Source organism: Tupaia chinensis, unplaced genomic scaffold (genome assembly GCF_000334495.1).
Source record: "Tupaia chinensis unplaced genomic scaffold, TupChi_1.0 Scaffold000051_1, whole genome shotgun sequence".
In the NCBI taxonomy this organism is placed as follows: Eukaryota; Metazoa; Chordata; class Mammalia; order Scandentia; family Tupaiidae; genus Tupaia; species Tupaia belangeri.
The window spans coordinates 413,873-432,380 of NW_006159509.1; the positions used below are offsets into that span (position 1 = coordinate 413,873).

At 38.1% G+C, this 18,508-nt stretch overlaps 1 protein-coding gene across 3 annotated transcripts in view; it reads right to left on the reverse strand.

Moving 5' to 3' along the window:
• Nucleotides 1-10,099: 10,099 nt before the first annotated feature.
• MFAP3L (microfibril associated protein 3 like) overlaps nt 10,100-18,508 on the reverse strand; it is a 53,847-nt gene continuing 45,438 nt past the window's right edge. For all 3 annotated transcript variants that reach the window (XM_027775325.1, XM_027775322.1, XM_027775324.1), the window contains one exon: nt 10,100-13,344. In XM_027775325.1, coding sequence (XP_027631126.1) covers nt 12,413-13,344 — 932 coding nt within the window. In that variant the 3' untranslated portion in view covers nt 10,100-12,412. The remainder of the gene's footprint in view (nt 13,345-18,508) is intronic.

Consider the following 18,508-nt stretch of genomic DNA (forward strand, 5'->3'; position numbering starts at 1 on the left):
ACAGACAGAGAGAGATATAGAGACAGAAAGCAAGAAATCAACCCCCAGGGGGGATGGTCACGCCGCAATCCCTTCTCCTCCATTCTCCTCCCAGGCTCTTGGGCACGCATGCACAGGCGCCCGGCGTGAGTTTTAAGCCACCGGGTCCGGGACCCGAACCGCGGTCGACTACGTGGGAGTCCAGCGACATAGCCATTACGCTAACTGCTGGTTCCCAAGACAGACATTTTTCTAAAAAATTATTTTATTTAACTTCATTCATTCACTCATTCATTTATTTTAATTTGACCAGAGAGAAAAAGAGTGAGTGAGCAAACTAGAGAGAGAAACAGAGAGCAAGAAGTAAGAAAACAAGCTGTCAGGTCTGGGACTCACACTGTGGTCAGCCATGTGGGAGTCCTGAGCCCTTAACCACCATGCCACCTGCTGGCCACGAGGTAGACATTTTTTTAATTTAGGCTGAGTTAACAAGGAAACTTACTGCATACTCAATAACAATTAGAGACTCACCATTTTTCTCTTTTTTTCCTATAAAGTAGAATGTAGATTATGCAATTTAATTTTCTGAGGTCATAATACTTTCTAATTTCCTCTTCATTAGGTGAAAACATTTCTGCAAATATGATGCTAGGTCCCAGTTTTTTATAATGTTTCCGTTTTAAATTAAACATGACCAAGATTAAATTTTGCCTTTTTAACATTAAACCAAAAAAGGATCTACTCCATGGTAGATGGATTTTCTCATGGAATTTATTCTATAACCAAGCATTTTACATCATGCAAAATATCTTGGTCTGCTGGATAGCTGAGGTCATGCCAACAAGGAAGAGACTGGAAAACACCATCTGATAATATAGGCAATCTGTACAGCTGTGACAGTTATTTTACCTTCTTCAAATTTTTGTTTTCTTCCATTTCATGTAAAAGCCTTGATGGTTAGAATTTGAATCTCTTAAGGCTGTGGAACCTTGTTCATTCACCTCACCCAGTGTCTAAATGAAGAAGTTGGCACTGACCACTTCACGGGTCTCCAGTACACATCACCTGCATACACATCATGAAATTGATGCCGTATAGCAATTACAACAATAAAAAGACTTGTAATTTTGTTAGATCTTCATGTTCAGGTGTTTGTTTGCATGGTTTGCTGGAATTCCTATTTTGGAATGACCTTAAAAACATGAGCCAATTGTTTCCCTCCATTTATTGATTTATTTACTCTGTATTTTAAGAATATTTATTATAATTTATTATTTACATATAATCATTGTTCATCTTTACAAGGTACATATGGTGTTTTTATTTTTCTTAGAGGTTTTTGTTATAGGGTGCATGTGTTCGCCGGGGGGGGGGGGGGGAGACAGAGACAGAGATAGACAGTGATAGGGAAAATAAGAAATCACCCCCCAGGAAGAATGGCCATGTTGCAATCCCTTCTCCTTCATTCTCTTCCTGGGATCTTGGACATGCAGGCACACACGCCCAGCATGATTTTTAAGTCACCAGGTCTGGGACTCAAACTGTGGTCCACCATGTGGGAGTCCAGTGATGTAACCACTATGCCATCTGCTGGCCCCTTTTTACAAAAGGTATGTATGTGGTGTGTAATAAGCAAATCAAGGATATAAACATTTTCACCATTTTCAATATTTAACATTGCATTATGTTGTGAACATTCAAGATTCAGTCTACTGGCTGTTTTGGATGTATATAATGAATTGTCAATGATTTCCTTTACTGTGAAAAACAGTTCTAAATAAAAAATAAACTGATTAAAACTCAGACAATGAAAGTCTCATAAATTAATGAGAATGGATTTTTGAAAACAAAAATAATATTAACATAGTCAGTGAAAGAAGTATTTTAAATTTCCATGCAGAGGAAGGATTGTGGGCGATAAGACTTTATAATATGAAAAGATCTGTGGTATCAATCATTGCTCCACTTAGAGATAGATGAAATTGTACATACTAATGGCTCATTAGGAAGAGACAGAAAAGGAAAACTTTTACTCACTCACTGTGAGTTCTTCTAAGACTAAAGTACTGTACTGTGCATAAAGAAATAAGTCCTGGGACCAGCAGTTAGTGTAATAGCTATGTCACTGGACTCCCATGTAGTCAACTGCGGTTCAAGTACCGGACTGGTGTCTTAAACTTGCTCTGTCTCTCTCTGTCTTTCTGGTGAGCACACGCGCCCTACAGCAAAAACCCCTCCAAAAAAAAAAAAAAAAAGAAAGAAAGAAAGAAAGAAATAAGTCCTGAGAAAGCAAAAGCAAAATAAAATTAAAAAGAGATGTTTAAAAGTAAAGATGGTAAAGTCAGTGATTTGGTGATTTACAGGTTTTACAAAGTTCTTAATTTTAGCCTTTTTAAAATTCATTCCAAAGACTCAACTACTTGCAATATTTTGGACATTTACTCTGTTATCTAGTTTTATAGAATGAGGAATGGTTATAATAATAACTATATAAATCAAAACCTGGGGACCAGCAGTTAGCGTAATGGCTATGTCGCTGAACTCCCATGTAGTTGACCGTGGTTCGAGTCCCGAACCCGGTGGCTTAAACTCACACTGGGTGTGTGTGCATGTGTGCCCAGAATCCCGAGAAGAGAATGGAGGAGAGGGGATTGCGGCATGGCCATCCCCCCTGGGGGGGGGGTGATTTCTCGCTTTCTATCTCTATGTCTCTCTCTGTCTTTCTGGTGAGTGCATGCGCCCTATCACAAAAACTTCTCCAAAAAAAAAAAAAAAAGAAATTGAAACAATTGTCTATCAAAAAACTGGTGAATTTGTACTTAAACCTACTTGTGTGTAAAATAATTGAATCTGAATTTTTAGCTTTGTATTAGGATATTTGATCCTGAAATGCAATGTTACTATCAATATGTGTGAATTTATCCCTGACACTTCATTACTTTTTCCCCCTAATTGTTTTGTATTCTCTTATCTCTACCTCCCTTTAGTTTTCCTTGTGTAGTATTCCATTAAGTATTTCCTGAAGATTTTAGTTTTGGTGAATTCTTTCAGTATTTGTTTATCTGGAAATGATTTTGCCAGTCTTGCGGATATGGTACTCTTGACTGAAATAGTTTCTTTCCATTTTAAATATGTCTTCCCTGTCTTTCCTTGCCTGTATTGTTTCCTTTGAGAGGCCCAGTGTTAGTCTAATGCGGTAACCTTTGTAAGTAACCTCACATTTCTCTTGCCTTTTTTTTTTTTTTTTTACCAATTTGGCTATGATATGCCTTGGAGAAGATCTTCTTATGTTATATCTACTTGGGGTCTTTTGTATTTCCTGGATTTGAATGTCCACATGCCTCTCTAAATTTGGAAAGTTTTCAGGTACTATATCATAAAAGTGATTTTCTATGCCTTTTCTTGTCTCTTCACCTTCTGGAATACCTATTACGCAGATATTTGGCCAGTTAATGGTCTGTAGTATTTCTCATATGTTGTCCTGATTTTTAATGGCTATTCTATTCTTTTTGGTTGCATGAAATAAATTGGATGTTTTGTCTTCAAGGTCAGAGACTCTTTATTCTGTATGGAGTAATAGCCTTTGATACTTCTGAGGAAGATTTTTATTTACTGCATCATATTCTTTATCTTCAGTTCTGTTTGATTCTTTCTCAGGGAATTTATCTCTTTATGGAGTTCCTACTACAAGTCATAGAAAGATGTTCTCTTCTCCTAAAATAGCTTTCTCCTGCACCTCACTGTGTTTTGTTACAATGAATATATTCTGAACTCTTTTTCTGACATTTCTATAATCTCTTATGTTTTATCCATTGATGGTGAGAAATTATGTTCCTTAGGGGGAAGGTATTTCCTGTTTTTTTCATATTTCTAAGAACTCAGCTTGGATTTTTAGTTATTTGGTGATACATTCATTTTTACCTGCTTCTTTGGAGTATTTTTCTGAAGCTATGTGCTCTTGCACTTCCCTAGGTTTTAGTTAGATCTGAAGTTTCTCTTCTCCAGTGAGGGTGGGAGTGTGATATCCACAGTGTGAGTTTGGGGTTCAGATTTTCAGAGGGGAGTTTTCTCCTTTTACTGCTAGGGGAGTTACGGGAAGACAATTCCTTCAGAGCTTCCTGTCTTCAGGTGTTTCTATATATCCAGATTTCTCTGCTCCCAATGTGGCTGTGGAGGTTGAGTTGGAGAGGTAGAATGTAAGGTAGTAGATCATTTCACTTGCCACATGCTATGTACAAACTGGAGCAGCCCCTCTTTCTTTCTTTCTTTCTTTTTTTTGGAGAGGTTTTTGCTATAGGGCGTGTGTGCTCACCAAACAGACAGAGAGAGACAAGAGAGACAGAAAGCGAGAAATCACCCCCCTGGGGGGATGGCCACACTGCAATCCCTTCTCCTCCGTTCTCCTCTTGGGATCTTGGGCATACACACACATGCACCTGGTGTGAGTTTAAGCTGCTGAGTCCGGGACATGAACCGTGGTCGACTACATGGGAGTCCAGCGACATAGCCATTACGCTAACTGCTGGTCCTGCCCCTCCTTCTTTACTGCATGCTGGGTGTGTGTGTGGGGATGTCCCTGTTGATGAACTCAAGGCAGGCAGGCTTTATTTCCCTGTTGCTTCTGGATGGGTGAGGAGTAGAATAATGTCAGCACAGGTGGGGCAGCAGTTCCTACCTTCTACCTCTGGGACTGCAGGAACTGGGTTATGGTCCTGGAATGCCCGAGCAGTCCTTTCTCCACACTGCTGGCTTGGTGTGGGGTCCCCTGAAACATGAATCAATTGTAAGAAAACCTATCTAGTTAAGTTAGTTGTAAGTACTCACTAAAATAATTCACACTTTCAGTGAACACTGGGACAGATGGAGAAAATACAAAGGTAGTGATAAATTTGGGTTTTGAAATATTTATATTATTATATGCTATGGTTTGAATGTGTCCTTCAAAGTTTGAATGTTGGGTAACTTTACCCCCAATGCAATGATATTGGAAGTTGGGGTACAGTAACAGATGATTAGATCGTAAGGGCTCCACCTTATAAATTGATTAGTGTTATCAAGGGAGTAGGTTAGTATTCACAAGAGTGACTCTGTTATAAGAGCAAGTTCTGCCCATCTTATTCTCTTATTGTTGCCCTTCTCACATTCCACCATGGGATGACACAGCAAGAAGGCCCTGGCCTGATGCTGGCATCTTGATATTTGTTTTTCATTTGACCACAGGGGGTGGAGGGGAGGGACAAAACAGAGAGAGAAAGCTGCCAGGTTTGGGACTTGAACTATAGTCAGCCAAATGGGAGTCCAGTGCCTTTAACCACCAAGCCATCTGCTGGCCCTGACCATATGCTTCTTAAGCCTTACTTATCCCCTTTAAATAAGACCCATGCAAACATGACAGTCCTAAGCCTGCCAAAAAATTTTTAACAGGTTTGCTCTGGATGTTGAAGATAGTGAGCAGCCAAAATTTGCCAATTACAACAAAAATTTCCTGTTTCCTCTTTTGTGATTATACAATGGTTAATTTTTCTACTAATGCCAGCATACTTCTTCTAAACCCTTTTTATTTAAGAGTATTTGTGTTTAGCTAGGTGCATAGTTTATTGGCTATATAACTCAGCTATTCTATTTTCCTGTTTGTTTTACCATATAGTAAAAATACTTACCTTCTGTCCTTTTTATTTTCCTATTTGGTAGTCTCTCTCTCTCTTCCTTGTGGTTCGCTTACATATCTCATAGTTCATCTTGTCTAAGAGGAATTTAGCTTTCAGAGTTTACTGATTATTAAAGGAATCACTTAACATATTCTTGAATTAAGCTGGGATTTAATGTAGTCTAGCTAGGTGTTGTGTGACAATTTTGCTACTGATGCCTTCTCCCCATGGAATGTTCTGGTATATGAGTTTCCTAGTATTCTTGGATTCTCTACAATGAGCCTAATGGTACACGCTAGAAGCTGTTTCTTTCTTTCTTTCTTTCTTTCTTTTTGGAGAGATTTTTGCTATAGGGCGCGTGTGCTCGCCAGACAGAGAGAGACATAGAGACAGAAAGCGAGAAATCAACCCCCAGGGGGGATGGTCACGCCGTAATCCCTTCTCCTCCATTCTCCTCTCAGGATCTTGGGCACGCACGCACACACGCCCGGCGTGAGTTTTAAGCCACCAGGTCCGGAATGTGAACTGCGGTCGACTACGTGGGAGTCCAGTGACATAGCCATTACGCTAACTGTTGGTTCCCTAGAAGCTGTTTCTTGATACAGATAAAAATAAGCTACAAAACTTTTTTTTTGTTTTGTTGTTTTTGTTTTAGAGGTTTTTGCTATAGGGTGCTTGCGCTCGCCAGACAGAGAGAGACAGAGAGACAGAAAGCAAGAAATCACCCCCCAGGGGTGGTGGCCATGCTGAAATCCCTTCTCCTCCACTCTCCTCTCAGGATCTTTTGCATGGATGCACACTTGCCCGGCGTGAGTTTAAGCCACCGGGTCCAGGATGCGAACCGTGGTTGACTACATGGGAGTCCAGTAACATAGCTATTACGCTAACTGCTGGTCCCTAAGCTACAAAACTTTTTAGAAATAATTAAGGCTTCTGAATTTAGGTAAAATGTAATTTTACATAAAAATTATTTCTTTTTTTTCCTAAGAAATGCTGCAGATGTAAAAGGTGCGGGTAGAAACTGACAATAGGTTTCATATCACTGGAAAAAATAAATTAGGCCACACCTTTCAGGTGAGAAACAACACACATTCCTCATACCTGTGCAAACCCTTTATTAGAGCAACAATCAAAATACAGGATGGATCACATTTTTTTGTTTTGTTTTTGCTACTGTAATATCAATTTGTATGTCAGCCATCTGTTTACAACTTTTTATTTTTAAAAAGTGAACATGTTGTAGTTCAAAAAAATGATCAGATTGACATTTCTTCCCAGATAAATGTTTCATTCTTTTTTCCAGTTTTAACAAAGGACCTCCAGAACTATTGAAATACAGCAAACCAAACATAAGTGCAAGCATTTTCTTCCACTCTCACTTACTCTTAGCAGTCCTATGGTGTCTAAGCAATATACTTGGAAGCTATTATTATTGGTTAAATAAAAATAATTTATGCCAGAATATTCTTAGAACTATTTGCTTTCTATTTTTACCTTCTCTAGCTTCAGTTTTGATTGTAGTATTCTTAGTAATAGCCTCTTCATGAATTAAATTTCTAAAAAACCTCAAAGATCATTATCATCCTTATGATATTTTCTTGTAAAACAGTTAAACACTCAATCCCATGGAAAATATAATAAATAATTGTTTGATTTGTTTTATCCCCACCCACAACTGATTTGTTTAAGCCAAGCCTAGTTAATTACGTAACAAACGCTAAAAAAGTCATTAGGAAAATGAATTCTGTTATCTACTGAAGGTTTTCTTAATGAATATGTAAATGTAAAAATGACTAGGATCTTGAAGATAACAGGGGCTCAAAATCTGTCTGTGAATATACAGTAAGATTTGGAATATATTTAGAGTACTAACAACTTAGTTTAAAAAGCAAGAACAGAAACAAATCACTTATCGGACTGCCAGAGGGACATACTAATAGATAAAGGACAATAGTTGAACTGTGTTGAGAAAATAGAGTATCTAAAATGTAAGATAAATGCCCCACTTTCTTACCAAATGAAATACTGAAAGAAAATCCCATTAACAAAACCATAGAGACCCCATTTAAGAGTTTTTAGCACTGATACAACACTGTATTTGAAATGGTGTAGTAAAGTGTGATTAATTTGCTTTCCTAAAATATTTCTTGCAGTTGCTGGGATTGGTGTTTCTGTAGTCAAGTTGATTTGTGTTGACAGCACTGTATTTAGAGAGTGCCTGTTCAAAACATGCAAATATTCTCTGTACCTTACATTTTTCTTCATGTGCTACAGAGCTGAGCAGATAAATCCTAGATCACCAGTAAATAACAATCCAAGCATTACATTTAAAACATGTTATCAGTCCATTAAAGTAATTTACATAGCCATAGTTAAATTCATTCAGTCTTTCTATCAAGCTGCTTTCTTATGTTCTCACATTTGCCCTTAAAAGGAAGCTTAAACCACATGAACTGTGCAATTAAAAATGAAGTGAGCAATAAAAAAGAGATAGAAGAAAAAGGGATTCCAGAATCCATTGTATGGAATGTCAGGCCTTTTAGCCTTAGTTGTGAAAAAGGAATGCCCATAAGCACCCGAGACAAATCATTCTGGATATAATGACATGGTACAGTAATGCTTAGGATGGGTGAGACATTCAGATATTTTTAGAGTAATTTCTATGTATTATATATCACATTTGGTTCCTAGAGATTTTAGTCAAGTATTAGTATTTCTTTTTGCCCAGTATGATATACAAAAAGATGAGAATAGTAGATGTGCCCTGAAGATATGAAAATATAATATATAAAACAAAACCATTATAAATTAGATTTTCCATATAAAATTCTGTTTTCCCCCATTTAGAATAAATACCATCCAAGTTTACAGATCATCTATGTGAATGAAATATGCACACATATATGAATCATTTTCAGAATTTCAAGAAAAAAATTGCTAGAGATATGACAAGGATGATTCAGAACCAGAAACTGTTTGATTTTAAGAATGACTACATAAGATGCAAGGATTTGGGGTTTCATTCTAAGCTTTTAAAACCACACAAATGAATTCAATGTGTGCAAGTGTGTATACACATACATTTAGCCCACACCCGTATGAATTTCTGTGACACTGCATGGAATCAGCTGAAAGTCATGAGGTCTTCTACATTTTATATTATAGAAGGTGGGACTCTCATTTCATAAAGAAGGTATAAGATGGATACAAAGAGTATAGAAAGTCTGGAAGGAGAAATTCCCATTGCAAACCAACCTCCCTTTAGGTTAACTATACGAAATTAAGAACATTTTGATGCTTTGAAGAGGGAGAAAGTTTTGAAAATCTACATAATCTCCAACTACTGTGGTCTAAAGATGAGAAAACCAATCTGGAAACATCCTTTGGTCACACATTTCTGCTCTTGCTTCATTAAAAAAAAAAAAAAAAAGTCCAATTTTAGATTACTATTCCTAGTCAGTGTCTAGATGGAATGGATACCCCCTTCTGCAATTTCCATGTGGAAATCTGCAAACAGGTTTAGGTGGAATGAGAACTGAATAGAATGGGGAAGAGTTCACAAAACATTACAAAATAAGCTTAAGTTCCTGTTGTTGTTCTGCATGTATAAATTCATGGTAAGAATTTGTTGCCCTCCATGACGACTATATAAAACAAAACCATTATAAATTAGATTTTCCATATAAAATTCTGTTTTCCCCCATTTAGAATAAATACCATCCAAGTTTACAGATCATCTATGTGAATGAAATATGCACACATATATGAATCATTTTCAGAATTTCAAGAAAAAAATTGCTAGAGATATGACAAGGATGATTCAGAACCAGAAACTGTTTGATTTTAAGAATGACTACATAAGATGCAAGGATTTGGGGTTTCATTCTAAGCTTTTAAAACCACACAAATGAATTCAATGTGTGCAAGTGTGTATACACATACATTTAGCCCACACCCGTATGAATTTCTGTGACACTGCATGGAATCAGCTGAAAGTCATGAGGTCTTCTACATTTTATATTATAGAAGGTGGGACTCTCATTTCATAAAGAAGGTATAAGATGGATACAAAGAGTATAGAAAGTCTGGAAGGAGAAATTCCCATTGCAAACCAACCTCCCTTTAGGTTAACTATACGAAATTAAGAACATTTTGATGCTTTGAAGAGGGAGAAAGTTTTGAAAATCTACATAATCTCCAACTACTGTGGTCTAAAGATGAGAAAACCAATCTGGAAACATCCTTTGGTCACACATTTCTGCTCTTGCTTCATTAAAAAAAAAAAAAAAAAGTCCAATTTTAGATTACTATTCCTAGTCAGTGTCTAGATGGAATGGATACCCCCTTCTGCAATTTCCATGTGGAAATCTGCAAACAGGTTTAGGTGGAATGAGAACTGAATAGAATGGGGAAGAGTTCACAAAACATTACAAAATAAGCTTAAGTTCCTGTTGTTGTTCTGCATGTATAAATTCATGGTAAGAATTTGTTGCCCTCCATGACGACTGGAAGATTTTCATATTCTAAGAGCTGAAGACAAAACTTTTCTGCAACCAAATATCTAAAATCCTAGTCTGGGCCCAAGCAGGAGTCATGGTTTCTTTTGATTGTTCATTACTAATTTCTTTATGTGACCACCACCCAAGACACTCACTTCTAACTACATCCAACAGTGGATTTCTTTTTAACCCTATATCCTGTCATATTGGCTTCTACCCCAGTTATCTATTAAAAAAACCCATAAAGGCCTCTTTTAAAGCTAAGCCTACTGCCCTTGGTTATATAGCCAGATACATTTACTGAAAAGTTTTGATAGCAAAAGCATCCGGTCTCCTGTACCCATTTTTGTTCCCAGTTTTGCTTGTCTTGTGCAATGAGGGCTATTATGGAAGATTGCAAACTTTCCAAAAGCTACAGATGTTTGAGCCTGAAGAAACCTTGTGGAGCATATTTTTTACAGATGAAAGATTAATTCCCAGAGAGAAAGGGAACTGTCCAAGGTCACCTCCCCAGATGGTGAGTGAGGACTAAACTCTGGGTCTGCTCTCCTATTACCAATGTGACTCATGTAACTTCACCTACACCATCACCCCACCACTTGATGTGGCCATGGTCTTTATAACTACTTCAAAATTACTATCTCCTTTGTTTGTAAGCTACAATAAAATAACACCACTCATTCTTGATGAAATGAAATTGTAGAAGTGGTCCCAATGATTTTATTTTTTGGGGGAAGGAGATTTTTTTAAATGCTATGATTTTTCAAAACTGATCCTCATCTTTGAGTAAACAATGAGGCATAAAAACATTAGGTGAACCCAGAGATGAAAACAAAACTCTTTAATTGTGAAAAAGGGCAAGGGTGTTAATATTTGTTTGGTTCTGTGAGATTGAGAGAGACTATTTAAATGGTACTGTCTAGTCTGCCCCTCTTACAGAAAAGGATTGAGGTCTAGATTTGCCCAAAGTCAGACAGCTGGTTATTGGCATAGTCAGGTATGACATTAAGCCTTTGCATAATTAGTTTTGTCTTCTTTCCATAACGTCATGCTGCTTTGCATAGAACCACATTCTTGTGCGCCTAAATAATAATTTAATAATTTTGGCATGAAATTTGAATAACAAAATTCCTATGCCATTACCCTAAGCTTTCACTCTCACTTTTTCAGGGACCAACGAGTCAGCTATGCAGGTCACAAAAGTGAGTCTGGTTATACAGCCTCACAGAGCCCCATATTTGCCGTGTTAAATCAAGTGTTTGGGTCATCTGATGCCATATGGCTCCTGCAAGGAAGCCCTTTGGAAAGTCAATTTCTTACGACCTATAGGGATGCATCAAATGCTCTCGTCTTTGGATGCAACAAATTTTCCAGGTAAAGAATCAGTTTTTGTTAGAGGATAATGTGACTTAAATGTACATAGTCATTTTCATGGGTAGTGTGGGAATATTTAACCTTTTACAATCTCTACATACATCAGTTGAGCTCACCACAAGGTTCTCAGAATCAGATAGGTAAACACATTTTTATTTGACTAATAAAGTGCTATTCGGGGGCAAAGTTTTCTCAGTTTCACAACAGCAGCTTCATTGGAAACAAAAAAAGCAATGTATGAAAATAGGCCTGGGAAATGGGAAAAAAAATGAGTCTAGTAACTACTTTGGAATATTACAAATGACTTGTAGATATTAGCCCTGGTCCTGGGGACTGATACCAAAGCCTCTGAGGTAAATGTTCTCAGGGAAAAAAAACAAGGACAAAAGTGGCAAAAGGACTAACCAGAAAGAGCAATTAGTATTAATATAATAACAACTACTCCATTATAAAGGAACAGTGAAAGTAATTAAAACTGAGAAGAAAGTGCAACAAACTCATATACGTGCATTTGCTATTGCAGCAGACCTATAATTTTTAAAAGGAAAAGCAATGCAGTATGCATTGGACAGGGCTCTTGAACTCAGAATATCTTACAGTAGTGTACTCTTTGCCAAAAGGGCATCACCAATTAAGGTACTTGGCAGAGAATAGCCTCTAAAATTCATAACACATGGATAGACACCTTCTGTCTGATATCAATTTTGCACCCTGGTGGTTCTCACATCCTTTTCTACTGGGGAAATTCCAGTCACGTGAACTGCACACAGGTGTTTCCCTCTTAAAATGGCATCTCTCCTACCTAAGGGATGAGAGTCTCCTAGTAAGGCTTAGCGGCAAGTGCGTACTACATCTGTATTACAAGGAGCGGCCCCTGATTTTCTTGATATGCATAGCTTTTCAGAGTTGATATTAGACATGGCTTTCATAAATAATGCAGGTGTTTTTGTCATGTGTCACTGCTGGCTCTGTAGTTTCCAGGTGAGCTGGTGGCAGCACTCGATCTGATGCCTCCACAGGTGTTGGCTCTTCTGATGTCAGCTCCGTGGAGGTTATGTCAGTGGAAGGCTCTGCAGTTTCTGGGGAATGTTCGGCTGATGGTTCTGTCTCCTCTTCATCTTTGACTTCAAATTGTGTGCCCTCGTGGTCATCCACATGATCTTTCTTGGACTGTGGGTGGACTGATACCTTGATGGCAATCTGCTGGGGCTGTTCGTGTAGTGATGAGGCATCCGAGTCAGCTGTGGGGGAGTCACTTCGCTTCAGGGAGTTTGGGATTGTGTACACTTCATCCCTGTCAGCAGCCTCCTGGCCCTCTGGAGTGTGCCTCACAAAATTCTGCCCCTGCTCCTCCAGCCCAACCACCTCCATGATTTCCTCCATGATCGTTCTGCAGTTCATAATGAGAGGAGGCAGGGGCACACTCCTGGCAAGCTCTTCAATATAGCGGGCAAACTCCATGGTTTTGAACTGGGTGACTTTGGCAAGTTCTAGAGTTTTGGCTGAGGTGATGATGGGGATTCGCTTGGCGATCTCAAATGCCTTCTGTAGCTTCTCTGCACCTTCTGTCCTAAAGAACTCATTGATGGCTTTCTCAGTCTTCTTCAGGTGGCTGCTCATCATGCACAGGCGGGTGATATTGAGGACCATGACGATGGTGAAGGCCACGAGGCAGACGACCATGTAGTAGACACCCATGTCTCCAGAGGTAAAGATGACCCTCAGGGTCACCGTGTTGTTCACAGTGCCGTACATGTTAGAAGCAACACATGTGTATTTGCCTCGGTCTGAGAAAGACACCCTGGTGATGTTTAGGAGGCCACTGTCATGCATTTGCCATTTTCCTGCAGGAAGGAAAAGGAGAATTCAACCAAGAACATGCAGTTCTCACTACTATAAGCCTATACATTACTAAAAGCATCTACTAACAATAACAATGAACATAAATGTGTAACCTGTATCAAAGGTCTTCAAAAAGTTCAGGGAGAATATGAGTTATGAAAAAAAATTAGGAATGGCCTTGTAGTGGAGTGGTTTAGTACTACGTATTGCGAGCCAAATCTCACATAGCTGTCTGTGGTTCTAATTCTGGCCTTGGAAGTTTGAATAACATTCTAGGTACATGTGGGCACCAAAAATCTTAGTGGGATGGAAACATGGAGGAAAAAGGATTGTAGCATGATCTTGTCCCATTGGGCAGACGCTTTCTCTGCTCTTTCTCTAGTGAGTATATGTGCCCTCTGACAAAAACAAAAACATACAAATAAATGAACAAATCCCTATTTAAAAAAAAGAAAAAAACCCTTGTGCATGGATTAAGATTTTTTGCACCAAAATAAACACATACTCTAATTACATTTTTTCCACGAACATTATGAAGTATTTGCATATTAGCTTATTTTCACAACTCTGTGGGGTAGGTATTAATACTGGCCCTATTTTACAGGATGAGGAAACTGAGTCACAGTTAGGTTAAACAATCTTTCCAAGGTCACCACTTAGAAGTAGTAGAGCTAGAAGCTTAAGAGGCTCTACTCTTAACCACCCAGTTACATTGTGTAACTCTACATTCTAGTGAAATATGAGAGAAACTGAACAACACTGTATTCTTATTAAAGACCTTCTTAATATCTGATTTTCTAACCAGCCTGAGAGCATGACTCTATTAAATATGTGTACACTGGGGAGTTTAATGCCTCTTAGAATATAAAATATTTAGATTCAGCATAAAATCTGGACCAAATCAATTTATAATTGTTTACTTGGGTTTTTCATATTTGAGATTAAAAATATCCTTTTATGACCTCAGTTAATTAAAATATAACTTATGACATTGATTTTGGGAATCTAAAATGAAGTATCTATTTACTTAAAGTTACAAGTAAACAATATCAAGATTCAGAGGCTTAGTATGGATTACTATCAATTTATTTTAGCCTTGCAAACAAATTACAGATCCATCGCACTGAAATTAAGCCTGACATATAGTGTAATGATAAATATGATTCTCCCTTCCTCTTCCTGAAAAGGATCTGATGTCACCTTGGGAATGATGTTTTGAATCTAGCCTACCTCTTTAGCTTGGAATGAATTCTTAGCCTATCTACTTGCAGCTCAGAGGACCCCTGTGAAACATATTAGGTTTGGTTTTAGTCTTGGGGTTAAGCCTTCCTGAAATCTTAGTATTTCCCTAGAGAGCAAGGAGTCTCCAGTAAAGGTTTTTGGAGTTCTGGCAGATATTTCTCCATAAAAGCAGTCTAGTTCCCTAAACCAACTAGAGAAACCTCTCCTGAGAGCTGGGACCACTTAACATGCAGTTTCCTTTTAAGCTCCTATTATTGCATTGCCTTTTATTTATTTTTTCCCTTAATGGAAATGACCTTTTTTTTCCCCTTTGTCAGAGCATGCATGTGTCACAGAGATAGAGAGAGAAAAAATAGGGAAATCCCCCAACCCCAGTGGGGCATGGTCATACCACAATCCCTTCTCCTCCATTTCTCCATCCTTTTGGGATTTTGGCCATGCACATACAACCACCCAGCATGGTTTTCAAACTGTTGGCTCCAGGACTTGAACCATGGGCATGTGAAATCTAGCTTCCTTAACTACTAGGCTATGGGGCTGGCCTGGAGTAACATTAAATTCTAATTTAAAGTCTGATGTTTCTCAAAAGCAACATGTTTGTTTGTTTGTTTTCCCCCCACCCCAAATCTTATGAGCACATTAATGACTGGGGTTTTAATGGATTGTGGAATGAGGCAATAGAAGGTCTATTTTATTCCAGTGTCCTCAGCTCCAGGAAATGTTCTAAAGAGACTGAAGAGAGCAATGAAGTACCGTTGAGGTCCTGCAGCTCCTCTTACTTGCTAACTTGTGGGGAACCTGGCTGGATGCCACCCTAAAGATGCTGTCACATTACTTTGCCTTTTGAAAGAACATCTGTGAAGAGTGTTTCCTGGTGTCCCTGAGTAACCCTGTGGTAACAATTCAGCCACTGTGTTTCTCCTGAAAGTAGAAAACCTGGTTTAGAAAATCTAGTGAATTTTAGGTTTTTTTTTTGGTGACTGTATATAGACAAGCAGACCTAGGACCTGGTCTGAGAAATTTTCTCTCCTTCAGATGGGGCATGGGCGAGTCTTTCTCTTTCATCTCCTGAACATGAGTTCTCATACTTCACCTGCAGATTTATCTGTATATATAGGATATTTCAAAAAGTTCATGGAAAACAGAATTAAAGTATGACCTTATTTTGGTGCAAAATAGTTTGAAACCATGCATGATTTTTTTCATAGTATGCATTTTCTATGAACCATTTGAAGACCTCTCATAAAATAACCTAAAGCCAGGATCTACTTTATCAATTTATCTTCATATATTTTACATGTTTCATAAAAGTAGACTACAAAAGGCATAGGAAAAAGACAATACAAAACTAATTTATTAAAGGTTTATTCTATATGGAAATTATTGAATTCTAGAGACTTACAGACTATACTTTTGGAGGTTTCTCATATTTACCTTTCTTCTTATATTAGAAAATATATAAGGAAATAGGGTAAGAAGGTGAGGTTATTTTTATGAGAAAAGGGTTAGGAATAATTTGTTTACCTCCTCCCCACTCCTACCACTTTTGTGGAGAAATTATCTGTAAATATGATTTAGAATAATCTGTACTTGGGTATAGAAGAAGAAAAGGAAAAGAGAACAATAAACTAAGAAGATATGCATCTGTAGAACTATAAATAGCATTCTTCCCACACCTAAATAACAATTTAGTGAAAAATTGTATTTTAATTATTACAGAAAAATGAAATGGGAAAGTATATACTAGCTACAACATCCCAAGGCTTTCCTTTACTGAATATTTACAAATCGTTTTGACCTTGAACTTTAGTTATTTTCAGATATACTTTTGTCTATTGGCATGTATCTGTCTACCTACCCTAGGAGTAGGCAGTTAAATTTAGACAATTTATAGATACTTCAAAAGTTCATCACATTATTAAAAGTAGCACAGTTTAGAATCAAACACAACCTAATTAGGTGATGTGTGGTTTGTTCTGGGGAAGATTGTGAGATGTCAGTTATTACTTAGGAGCATACTCTGATTCTTAGCCCATGATAATGGGTCTGTAGACTAACTTCTTTTACATATTTTATCTACTGGGTTGTCATAAAAGTTATGTGCATTTTTTGCATAGGAAAACAGAAAAAATATGCCATGACTTTTCCGACAACTCGATAACACTTAATCTCATTTGTTCTACAAGCCTGAAAGCCAGCCATGTATCTGTGAACTGATGACTTAACTATAAACCATGAAAAAACTATGAATACATATATTGTGATCCTCAAACATGACCTGTAACACCCTAGTTTAAATGACTGAGACCACAGCTCTGGCAGCAATCTCCTGTTTCTAATTTGGAACAAGGATACTAAAACATCTCTTTCATTCTTTACTAGGTTTCTCTAGAAGTAAACATCATATTTATTTTATGGATTAAGGTTATATTTATTTATTTTTTTAGAGAGATTTTTGCTGTAGGGTGCTTATACACTTGCTGGAGACAGAGAGAGAGAGATGGAAAGCAAGAAATCACCCCCAGGAGGGATGGCCAAGCTGGAATTCCTTCTCCTTCATTCTCCTTTTTGGGATTTTGGACACACATGCACACGTGCCCAGCGTGTTTTTTTAAGCTTCCAGGTCTGGAACTCAAACTACTACATGAGAGCCCGGCAACATAACCATTACACCATATGATGGTCCCAGATTAAGATAATACTGATGGCACTTAAGATTCTATTCAGGTGTGATATCGTAAAATGAATATGTGACCTGGATTAAACATTCTATTACTGCATCAGAAAGCAAGTCCAAATGTTGGGAAGACAAAACGCACACACATATGCACACATATCTGCACACATTTTCTAGTACTGTAACAGAAGAACTAGGGTTCTCACCTCGTAGGCTTTGTATGTCTGTCTCTTTTTAAAAGGCTGATATATTCATTTCTTCCCAGGAACTAAGATTCCAAATATTTCCTCTCAGCATCAACTTACTCTTTGATTAGTGAAAAAAATCAAGATTTCTGTATTCCTACTAGCATATACAGCTTTCTTTCTTTTTCTTTTCTTTTTTCTTTTTTTGAGAGGCTTTTGCTATAGGGCGCATGCGCTCACCAGAAAAACAGAGAGAGACAGAGAGACAGAAAGCAAGAAATCACCCCCCCAGGGGAGATGGCCATGCTGCAATCCCTTCTCCTCCATTCTCCTCTCGGGATCTTGGGCATGCATGCACATGTGCCCGGCGTGAGTTTAAGCCACCGGGTCTGGGACCCGAACCACTGTCGATTACATGCGAGTCCAGCGACATAGCCATTATGATAACTGCTGGTCCCCTATATACAGCTTTTAAAACTATTCTGACAACCCTGCAGCTCAGCCCAGGTGCATTTGTTCTTTAGAAACTGGGAGGCCTTTGTAATATCCAGTTCCACTGACAAAAGTGCAGATTGCTTGGTGAGCATCAGGAAAACATTACTGCAGAGATATTGCAGGTCATCTTCTACCCCACACCTCTAACACTTGGAATTAACTCCAAAAATTTAGGAAGAAAAGCATAATCCGTTAGATGACCAGAAACCACCGCAGAGGCACAAGAAATATGAGAATATATCTCTCCCCCAAGGGAAAAGGACAGTATAATGGAACATATGGAAATGTCAGATATAGAATTTAGAATATTCACAGTGACAAAGCTAACAGAGATGCAAAAGAAGAGAGACGACGAACTCCAGAAGATGCAGGAGAAAAGAAACAATGAGTTCCAGGAGGTGAAGAAATTCTTGTACAATCTGAAAGAGTAAAATACACAGCATAATAATGAATCAAATAGGGGCTAGCAGGTGGTATGGTGGTTAAGGGCGCTGGACTCCCACATGGCTGACTGCAGTTCAAGTCCAGGACCTGGTGGCTTGCTTTCTCACTTTCTCTCTCTCTCTC